This window comes from Acomys minous (assembly GCF_964271855.1).
Source record: "Acomys minous genome assembly, chromosome: 4".
In the NCBI taxonomy this organism is placed as follows: Eukaryota; Metazoa; Chordata; class Mammalia; order Rodentia; family Muridae; genus Acomys; species Acomys minous.
In genome coordinates, this window is record NC_140486.1 from 53,057,974 (window position 1) to 53,069,650 (window position 11,677).

The 11,677-nt window shown below is 46.2% G+C and overlaps 1 protein-coding gene across 1 annotated transcript; it reads left to right on the forward strand.

Moving 5' to 3' along the window:
• Nucleotides 1-10,754: 10,754 nt before the first annotated feature.
• Nucleotides 10,755-11,254, forward strand: LOC311595536 (cytochrome c oxidase subunit 5B, mitochondrial-like). The gene has a single exon (XM_084778369.1). The coding sequence runs from the start codon at nucleotides 10,795-10,797 to the stop codon at nucleotides 11,182-11,184; it is 390 nt and encodes a 129-aa protein (XP_084634495.1). The 5' UTR covers nucleotides 10,755-10,794; the 3' UTR covers nucleotides 11,185-11,254.
• The last annotated feature ends 423 nt before the right edge of the window (nucleotides 11,255-11,677 follow it).

The following is an 11,677-nucleotide window of genomic DNA, read 5'->3' on the forward strand; positions in this document are numbered from 1 at the left end:
ATTAATTTTCTTTGTCTTCTGCCTACTCACAACAGCTGTCAAAGAGCATGGATGCATTTTTCATCTTACTATTATTAATTCCAGAATAATTTTTCATCCAAGAGTGAGAGACAGAGTCTCACTACATAGCCCAGGCTGGCCCAGAACTAGCATTCCTCCAGCTTGTGCTTCCCCCAGTGCTGGGATTGCAAATATGTCACCAAGCCCACCTCAAATTATCTGTACGGACATAGATAGATAGAGACCATTTTTATGTTTTTATTGATGTTTTCTGTTTGTTTTATACTCTTCTTCCTGTTAGTACAGCCCAACTTCTTGGTTTGTCTTGTTTTTTGTCATTTTAAATATACTTAAATTCTAAGAGGCATAGTCTCACTGTGTTGCCCAGGCTAGCCCAAAGTTCCTGGATTCAAGAGACCCTCTGCCTCAGCTTCCAGAGCACCAAACTGGATCTAAACAGCTGTTTTAAAGCCCTCGTCTAGGAAGTCTGACATCTGTACTTTCTTGCCAACGTGTCTGATGGTTATTTTTATTTTCCTATCAATGGGCCATGCCTCTTTGTCTTTCAGTGCTCATATTGTTTTGTTTAAAAAGGGATGATTTGGGTCAGGTGTGGTGGCACACGTCTTTAATCCCAGCACTCAGGAGGCAGAGGCAGATAGATCGCTGTGAGTTCGAGGCCAGCCTGGTTTACAAAGTGAGTCCAGGACAGCCAAGGCTACACAGAGAAACCCTGTCTTGGGGGGGAGGGAAAGGATGATTCATAGTATACATTGTAGAGTGCTCTGAAAACCAAATTCTCTGTATCCCCAGAGTATTTTATTTTTGCTGTTTTCTATGCTGTATAAAGCTGATTATGAGGTCTATTTTTTCTATGGTCTATTTTTTTCTATTATAGCCTGAGGTCTCCTCAGTTACTAGGGTTATTTCCAAGATGTTCAATGGCCCGTGGTATCTCATTTGTCCAGGTTTTCCTCTCAAGGATTTTGGTCAGTCTGCTGTGTGTTAGTCACTGCCCCAGTCATCTGTGAAGTTACTCAATTGCCTGTAACTGTTTTCAACAGATGCCTTGTAACAAAAACGCCTTTCCCTCCACGTAAGCACAGAAACAGGTCATGGGTGGACATCCTTACAAGTGGGCTTTCTGTAGACTGCTTGACAGGCGTATAATGGAGGACATTTGGTACAGGGGCTTGGAACGCCCTATGAGTATGTACACTTCCTTAGGCGGTTGCTAAGATGCTAACTTTACTGTGAATGTGGGCTGTGACTTTGTAAAGGTTACTTGGGAAGATGTAACCAAGGCTTATCATTCTAACAAAAAACCAGCCCCTTTCCCTGACTATATACTTGCCAGGCTTGTGCAGTTTGGTTCATTTCCCGGCATTTGGAAAGGGAAAAAGATTCTGACAGTTTTTACCCATTTCCTAATTGACTTTTAAATGTTTTAATTAAAATAGAATCACATCCCCCTTCACCTTCATCTTCACAACCCCTGCTCCTCTCACCTCCCCCCCCCCCCCAGATCCACGCCCTCCCTGTCTCCTGATAGAAAACAAGTAAGCATTTAAGGAATAATAATAACATAAAATAAGATACAATAAAATAAGTAAAAAAAAAAAAAACCCAACAACAAATTGGACTATGATGAAGCAACCAAAGAAGAGAAAGAGCCAAAGAAAAAGCACAAGCAATGCATACAGACACAGAGACATATATGTTTGCATATACATGCAAAAGACCTATAAGGTTTTTAAAAAGAGCCCTGCTTTAATAACTTAATAAGACAAAGAACCTCCAAAGATGCTGTTAAGTTCATTTTCTGTTGGCATCTACTGGGCATGCAGCCTACCCTTAAGAGTGGTTTGTTTCCCCGATGAGACTCCCTTGGAGAAAATTATTTTTTCACTTAAAAGTGGCTACCAATTGGAGATAGATTCTGATTAGTGATGGGGGGCATACTCCACTTCCTTCAGTTATAGGACCCCAGTCTGGCGTGGACCTGTGCAGGCCCTGACCTCTGACCTGTGCAGGCCCTGACCTCTGACCTCTGACCTCTGTGAGTTTACATGCATGCCAGCCATGTTGTCTAAAGACCTTGATTCACTGGTGTAGTCCATCTCCTCTGTCTCTTACACTCTTTCTGCCTCCTCTTCCGTTATTCCCTGGACCCTGAGGGTCCATATAATCACATCACATCCCCCTTCCTGTTGAAGGCTTAGGGTTCCGAGGTCTCTCACTCTCTGCGTATTGTCTCTCTGTATTTGCTTCCATTTGTGGGGATCAGCAACCGGGGGGCAGGGGGATGAGTGGCAGGAGTCCCGGGAATCAGACTCCAGAGACCAGACTCAAGGTGCAGATCTGACTTTATTGTGCCGTGTATACGCCTTTATTCAATTGTAGGGCCAATTAGACCATCCCATGCTAGCCTCGAGCACCAACAGCAATCAATCAGGTTGGTCTAACTATAAGGGAATGTGGGGGCCAAGGTCACCTCAGGAGACTTCTGTAAAGAAGGGGAAGCAGTTACCACCTCAGCCTCAGATCCACTTCGTTAGTGTGCTAGGAGTCCCCAGGAGATCAAGACTGTGTGCAGTGCATCAGGAGCACCCGAGGAGTCTTAAAAGCCGATGAGACCTCACTTGCCAATCCTTACGGGCCTCTGTAAGGATTACCTCAACACTCCCCACACGTTTGCTGCAGGAGGAAGCTTTTCTGACAATGGCTGAGCAAGGCGTAGATCTGTGAGTATAGCAGAATGTTGTTAGAAGTCATTTTATTGCTACATTTCTTTAGCATATTTGGTTTTCTAAATCTGACTTGCCGTATATGGGATGGTTTTTGTCTTGTTATTCCACCCATGAAATCCTGTGAATTCCATTTTATTTTTTTAAGTGACTGAGTGATATCCCATCATGAAAGTATACCACCTTTTCTTTACACATTCATCCACTGACAAACACTTCCGCTGGACCAGTGTCTCTGTAGTACGATGAAACACCTTTGTGTATATGCTCCATTGTGGTGTCGCTAGATCTTGAATTAAATTTATTTCAAGTTCTTTTAGGAAATGCCACACTGATTTCCATCAGGTTCTGGACAAGTCTGCATTCCCACCAGCAGTGGATGTGTGGTCCCCTTACTCCACACCATCGCCAGCGTTTTGTTATTTGTTCTATTGATCTTAGCCATTCTGGCAAGTGTAAGATGGAATCTCAAAGCAGTTTGTTATGTTTTAGCTTTTTTGAGACAGAGTTTCTCTGTGTGGCCTTGGCTATCCTGGACTCAATTTGTAGACCAGGCTGGTATCAAACTCACAGCGATCTGCCTGCCTCTGCCTCCCTGAGTGCTGGGATTAAAGGCGTGAGCCACCATTCCCAGCTTTCAAAGTAGTTTTAATTTGCATTTCCCTGATAACTAACGATGTTGAGTATTTCACTAAGTGCTTCTCAGCCATTTGGGTTTCCTGTATGAGAATTCTGTAGATCTGGACCCGATTACTTTTTAACTTTTTAACATTAAATTTTTTAATCTCGTTATAGCCTGATCTCAGCCCCTTCCCCCCTCTCTCCTCAGCCCCACCCACCCTCTCTCCTCAGCCCCACCCACCCTCTCTCCTCAGCCCCTTCCCCCCTCTCTCCTCAGCCCCACCCACCCTCTCTCCTCAGCCCCACCCACCCTCTCTCCTCAGCCCCACCCACCCTCTCTCCTCAGCCCCACCCACCCTCTCTCCTCAGCCCCTTCCCCCCTCTCTCCTCAGCCCCACCCACCCTCTCTCCTCAGCCCCACCCACCCTCTCTCCTCAGCCCCACCCACCCTCTCTCCTCAGCCCCACCCACCCTCTCTCCTCAGCCCCACCCACCCTCTCTCCTCAGCCCCACCCACCCTCTCTCCTCAGCCCCACCCACCCTCTCTCCTCAGCCCCACCCACCCTCTCTCCTCAGCCCCACCCACCCTCTCTCCTCAGCCCCACCCACCCTCTCTCCTCAGCCCCTTCCCCCCTCTCTCCTCAGCCCCACCCACCCTCTCTCCTCAGCCCCACCCACCCTCTCTCCTCAGCCCCACCCACCCTCTCTCCTCAGCCCCACCCACCCTCTCTCCTCAGCCCCACCCACCCTCTCTCCTCAGCCCCACCCACCCTCTCTCCTCAGCCCCACCCACCCTCTCTCCTCAGCCCCACCCACCCTCTCTCCTCAGCCCCACCCACCCTCTCCGTTCATTCCCCTCCCCCCTTCTCTGAGGAGAGGAGAAGGCACCCACTCTGGAACATCAAGTCACAAAGGTACTAAGAGCGTCCTCTCCCACTGAGGCCAGACAAGACATCCCAGCTAGGAAAAAATAACTCAAAGGCAGGCAATAGAGTCAGACACAGCCCCTACTCCAATTGTTAGGGGACCCACATGATGACAAAGCTGCGCATCTGCTACAAATGTGTAGGAGGTTTAGGTCCAGCCCATGCATGCTCTTTGGTTGGTGGTTTCAGTCTCTGTGAGTCCCCATGGGACCAAGTTAGTTTGCTCTGTAGGTCTTCCTGTGGTGTTCTTGACCCCTCCAGCCCCCTCAACCCTTTCTCCCACTCTTCCACAAGACCCCCTAAGCTCTGCCTATTGTTTGGCTGTGAGGCCTATTTATTAACTTAGTGCTTTGCTACAGGTGTTCTGTTCAGAAAGTCCTTCCTGTGACACTAAGTTCAAGATTACTTCCCACTTTCTCTTCTGTCAGGTTCAGTGTGCCTGCTCTCATGTTGAAGTCTTTGATGAGCTTGGAGTTGAGTTCTATGCAGGCTGATAAGGAAGGATCTACTTGCTTTTTCCTGAGTTTGACTAGCACCATCTGTTGAGGATACTGTCTTTTTCCAGTGTGTATTTCTTATTTCTTTATCAAAAATCAGGTGTCTATAGATGTAGGGACTCATGGCCGGGCATTCAATTCTATTATTCCATGATCAACATGTCTGTTTTTGTGTCAATACCGTGCTTTATTACTATAGCTTTGTAGGACAATTTGAGCTCAGGCATGGGGATACCCCTAGCAGTTCTTCTATCATGCAGGACTGCTTTAGCTATCCCGGGTTTATATTTTGAGGCTATTGTGAAAGGTGCTGTTTTCCCAGTGTGCTTGTTTTAGTATGCCTGTCTGTATATAGGAAGGCTACTGATTTGCGGCGTTGATTTTGTATCCTGCCACTTTGCTGGAAGTGTTTATCACCTGTAGGAGCTTCACAGTGGAGTTGTTACGGTCACTTATGTATACAATCGTATCATCTGCTAAAGATACTTTGAGATTTTTTCATTCCTATTTGTATCCCCCCTGATCTCCTTCTGTTGTCTTACTGTGGGAGGCAAGACTTCAAGTACTATATCAAATGTGTATGGAGAGAGTAGAGAATCCTATCTTGTCCGTGACTTTAGAGGAATTGCTTTGAGTGTCTCTCCACTTAGGTTGATGTCTATTATGGGATTGATTTAAATCTCCCTTACTGTGTTTAAGTATGTCCCTTGTATCTATTCTCTATCCAGGGCTTTAATCATGAAGTGTTAGATTTTGTCAAAGGCCTTTTCTGCCTCTGAGGAGATGATCGTGTAGTTTTTGTCTTTCAGTCTGTTTATATGATGGGTTACACTTATCAGTTCACATATGTTGAACCATCCCTGCATCTCTAGGAAGAAGTTTACTTGATCATGATGAATGGTCTTTTTTTTTTTTCTTGGATTCAGATTGCAAGTATTTTGTTGAGAATTTTTGTGTCTATGTTCATCAGGGAAATAGCTCTGTAATTCTCTTTCTGTGTTGGGTCCTTCTGTGGTTTAGGTATAAGAGTAACTGTGCTTTGTAAAAATAATTGGGCAGTGCTCCTTCAGTTTCTATTTTGTGGAATAATTTGAAAAGTATTGGGGTTAACTCTTTTTTGAAAGTCTAGTAGAACTCTGCTCTAAAACCATCTGGCTCTGGGCCTTTTTCTTTTCTTTTCTTTTTTTGGAGGGTAGACTTTACTTACTGTTTCTATTTCATTAGGGATTATAGGTCTGTTTAAATTGCTTATCTCGTCTTGATTTAGCTTAGGTAGGCGGTATATATTGAGAAAATTATCCATTTCTTTTAGACTTTCCAACCTAGTAGACTACAGGTCTTCTAAGTATGTCCTTAGGATTCTCTGGATTTCTTTGGTGTTTATTGTTATGTCCCCCATTTATCTTTAACTTTAATTTATGTCCCCTCTCTCTGCCTTTGAGTTCATTTGGCTAAGGGTCCATTAACTCCAGCATTTCTCTGTTTAGTTTTATCTGGGTGTCCTGTCTACTGGGAAGAATGGAGCACTGAAGTAATAGTATCACTGTGTGAGGGTCAACATGTCATTTTAGCTATAGTAGCGTTTCTTTTTATGAACTTTCATGTCCTTGTATTTGATGCGTAAATGTTTATGATTGCAATATCCTCTTAGTAGTTTTTTTATTTGATAGTATACAGTGGAGATATATATATATCCTAATTAGTTTTAGTTTTAAGTCTATTTTGTCAGATATTCAAGTGGGGAAACCTGCTTGTTTCTTAGGTCTGTTTGCTAGGAGTATCTTTCCCCATCCTTTTATGCTTCTTTACCTCATAAGCATATCTGTGTTCCTTCATCTTGGGAGCTGACACTTAGAGATGGAAATAATCTAAAATGGTTGGGGGCAGGGAGGTGATGATGGGGTCTTCACAAGGTAGGAAAGAAGAGTGTGCAATCAGGACCTGTTTAGCCTCCTGGGAATGGGGGCAAAGGGGCAGTGAAGGCCACAGTATGGTGGTCTGGTACAGAGCTGGTCATGAGCCTGGGGCATCAGATTTGGAGAGGAGGGAGAGTAAAGACTGCCTTGCTTCCATTTCTTTATTATAGTTATAGTCAGAAACATATAAATAAAACCTTCTGGGTCTGCTTGGTGTTGCTTATGCGTGTATATATGATTTCATGACTGACCACTTTGTATCAGATAAACTAGGAGGTGGATCCCTGGGAGAGACTACTTTTCTCTGTGTGTCAGTAGTTATTTGTTGCCTGTAGCTCTTTGTCCAGGGGTAAGACACCGTGAGATCAGCACCCCTTCGGCGCCATCACGTCTGCTGGTGTTGTTACTGTTGGGGTCTAGTGTAGGCAACCATATTCTTTGGGTGTTGTGGGTGTAGCTTCTCTGTCATTTCTAGGAGACACAACCTCACAGCAGATTTCCTGGCCCTAGGGCTGTTACAGTCTTTCTGCCCCCTCTTCCTTGGTGTTTCCTGAGCCTTAAGTACAGGAGCTGTGCTATACAGGTGTATCTGTTGGGCCTGGGCTCCCCACAGGCAGTTGCTCTCTACACTTTGACCAGTGGTGGGTTTCTAGAACGGTCTCCATGAGCTGCAAAGAGAAGCTTCTACAACGGTGGGTGAGAGCTATACGTAGGAATAAAAATAGGTTTTATAATGCAGATAGGAACTGTACTGGTCCAGCAAAGTGGTGAGAATAGACTCTCCCGTAAGACTCATGACCTCACTAGCCCTGGGTGTTGGCTAGGTTTCTAGTATCAGGCAGGATTTCTCTCCTGTTGAGCAGATCTTAAGGTAACACCAAGTTAGGAGTGTTACTTTAGGACCTTTTGGCATATCTTGCCATGCTTGTCACTGCTGTGGTTCATAGATGTCACAGCTGGCCAGGACTGTTGACTGCCTTCCTAGCTTGGAAATTTGCACAGCATCCTTTTCTAACAGCTTTTCTAGAGATAATTCTCGGAGTCCGTACTCTGCCATTTCCGCCCACGTCTCTTCCTCATTTGTCTACTTAAAATGTATCCAAGTGTAATCAATAGTCTTGACTGTCAACTCGGTGGCATTTAGAGTCACCATGGAAACAAGCCTCTGGACGTATCAGTGGGGGAGCTTCTAGATGAGGCTAGCTGAGATGGGGAAGAACACTAAATGTGGGTGGCTGGAGTCCTGGACTGCACACAGCAACATTCATCACATTCTGCTTCCTAAGCAGGAGACACGAGATGTTTCATGTCCCCATGCTATGCCGTCCCCACCATGATGGGCTGTCCTTTCAAACTGTGATAAACTCTTCCTTCTTCAGTTACCTTTGTCAGCTTTCTTTTTTTATAGCAACAAAGAAAGTAACTAATGCAAATGTTTCACTATAATAAAACTTGATTTTAAATTATTTGCCATGGAATAAACTCAACTCTCTAGTAAGATGGGGTGAGTCTATTCTGGGAGCTCCCGCCCACCACACCCAAGAGGCACAGCTCTACTTTATGTTCTAATTATATGTTGTCTCATCTGCCAGATTATATCTGCCCTGGGTGTAGGAACAGGTAACCTTTGATCCTGTCAACTGTGTCTGGCATAGAACGTGGAACAGGAGTGGGGGTGTCAATGTGAACCCAAAATGAATGTCCCATGTTCTAATTTATCTGAATACCCTAACTTTTGGGCAGGAAAGCCCAGTAACACCAAGGACAGTGTTCTAGAGTGATCTCACTAACTTATTTCTGAACTCTGGCATAGGCTTGGGCATTCCCAATCCATGAGTGCTCTGGCACTGGCTAGCAGGTTCCTAATGGGAACCACTGTCTTGAAATTCTAGTTGAGGCGTCTCTCACAATAGGGAAGACCTTCCTTTTACTGAATATAAGTGAAAGGCTACCTTTCCATCACAGCTCCTTTTTCTGAACTCAAATAGCAACTGCTCAAAAGGGCCATAACACTGTACTCTGACAGCTGGCCCCAGGCAAGCCGGTGAACACATGTACTTTTTTTTTTTTTTTGTACTTGAGTGCTCTATCTGCAGAAGAAGGTACCAGATCTCATTATAGATGGTTGTGAGCCACCATGTGGTTGTTGGGAATTGAACTCAGGACCTCTGGAAAAACAGGTGGTGCTCTTAACCTCTGAGCTATCTCTTCAGCCCCACAAGTACAACAATAACATCAACAAGAAATGGAATTTTACTCTTTAATGTGTGCATGTGTGTATGTGTACATGTACATGAGTAGACATGCCCATGGGGACCAGAGGCGTAAGATCTCCTGAAGCTGCAGTTTTGATTTTAAGCCACCCAACAGGATTGCTGGGAATTAAGGCCAGGTTCTCTGTGAAAGCAGTGTATTCTCCCAACCTGAGTTAAGAGTTAAAACTGTAGCTGGGCATGGTGGCGCATGCCTGTAATCCCAGCACTCAGGGAGGCAGAGGCAGGCAGATCTCTATGAGTTCGAGGCCAGCCTGGTCTACAAAGTGAGTCCAGGACAGCCAAGGCTACACAGAGAAACCCTGTTTTGAAAAAGGGGAGGGGGGAAGAGTTAAAACTGAGTAATCTCTCCAGCTCCAAGAAATGACATCTTATGGCCAGCCCTGATGCTGTTGTTGAACTCTGTCTGTTGTCTGTCTGTCTGTGTATGTGTGCATACATATCTGTGTATATTCACAGAGTCAAGAAGAGGGCATCATGTGTCTTCCTCTATTGCTCTCCACCTATTCCTTTGAGGCAGGGCTTTCTCCTTGTATGTGAATTTCTTAGGTAGGCTGGAATCCAGGAGACCACAGCAATCCTCCTGTTCCAGTTCCCCTCAGAGCAAAGGTTCCAGGCATTTTCAGAGATGCCCAACTTGTTGCGTAGATATTGGGATCCGAACTCAGGTGCTCATGATTGCAGAGCTAACATTCCTAACCACTGGCCATCTCTCTAGCCCCTGTCCTTACATTCTTGAATTGTCAAAAAGCATTTTTGTAATCTAATAACTTGAGATTATTGGTTTAGTGCTGTGAACAGACACCATGACCAAGGCAACTCTCATAAAGGAAAACACTTAATTTTTTCCTTTTACATTACATTATCATCACGGTGGGAAGCATGGGAGTACCCATGTGGTTATCCAATACCAAGATACCCAGGCATACACTGTGCTGGAGAAGGAGCAAAGAGTTCTACATCTTGAGCCACAGGCTGTTGGTAAAGTGCTTGTCATTCAAGCATGAGAACCCATGCAAAAAGGCAGGCAATGGGATGTGGGCCTGTAATGTCAGACCTGGGAGGGGGAGGCAGGAGGATCCCTGGGACTTGATGGGGAGCTGGTCTAGCTGTGCCATTGAGCTTCAAGTTCAGTGAGAGACTCTGCCTCAAAAGATAAGGTGGCGAGCAGATGAAGAAGACACCTGACATTATCCTCTGGCACACACACACACACACACACACACACACACAGGTACACACCAACCACAATACATACACAGCACACACAACAAATACACCACACATACATACACATACAAACACAACCACCTCCAAAATCCAAAATGGTCCCGTTTTTCCTTAAGAGCCTCTTTATAGCCACAGCAGCACACCAGGAGAGAGGCTCAAAGACAGATGAAAGCCTGTGGGCTCCAGGCTCCAGGCTCCAGGCTCCAGGCTCCAGGCTCCAGGCTCCAGGCTCCAGGCTCCAGGCTCCAGGCTTTCTGCATGGGCCCACCTGGGGCTGGAGGCAGAGTTCCCAGGGCAGAGTTGGTCTGTCTAGGATTACGGCCTCTTGCTAAGAGAAGCAAGACCAGGGGAGGGTGCTGGTGCTGTGGCTTGCCTGGGAAGTTGTTCCTGAAAGGGCTCCCAAGAGCTGGACAGCAGTGTGGTGCTGGGAAGACGGGGGACACTCAAGCGGTGGACCTCATGAAGATGGTGAGGTCCCCAGGGCTCGTCTCTGAAAACGAATCTACGCTGTCTCATTGAAATTGAGTTACGAGCCTCTCTTGCCAAGCTCGGTCCCGGAAGTGCATCTGCTTGTCTCCAGCGAGATGGCTTCAAGGTTACTTCTCGGAGTTGGCGCTCTGACGGCGCAGGTCCTGAGGGCCCACGGGCCCGGTGGCGCGGCTGCGACGCACTCCATGGCTTTGGGAGGTGGTGTTCCTACTGATGAGGAGCAGGCCACCGGATTGGAGAGAGAGATCATGATAGCGGCACAGAAGGGACTGGATCCATACAATATACTACCTCCAAAGGCAGCTTCAGGCACCAAGGAAGACCCTAATTTAGTCCCATCCATCACCAACAAGCGAATAGTGGGCTGCATCTGTGAAGAGGACAACTGTACTGTCATCTGGTTTTGGGTGCACAAAGGCGAGAGTCAGCGATGCCCAAACTGTGGAACCCATTACAAGCTGGTGCCTCACCAGCTGGCCCACTGAAGCCTGTGTTAACCTTTCAGAATGTCATGGAACGTTTCTCTCTATAATAAAGACTAGCCATTGCATTGGCCCTCCCCCCAAAAAATGAAATCGTGTTAGCCTTATGTGGTGGATTACTGAAAGCAGAATGCAGCTCAGTTGGTAGAACGCTTGCTATGAATGCAGCCCAACACATTTGTGGATGACAAGAGCATGCCTCCAAGTCAGAAACCCAACCCCTGCAGCAGCACAGGATCCTCATGCGCTGCTGCTCCACTCCGCCTGCCCGCAGGAAGCCATGTATGTCCCTTTCCTCTTCTGACCCATGGTGATGTAGCAGATGACCTCCCCAGGTGTGGTGGTTGGAAGCAGCCACCAGGACTCTGACACAAAGGGACCTTTCTTTATAAAATATCTAGCTTTCAGGATTTTGTCACAGTTACACAAAACAGAGGCCAACAGAAGGCTCTGGGGGATATGGGAGACGCACCTTGTTGGGTAGCAATTTCCCACT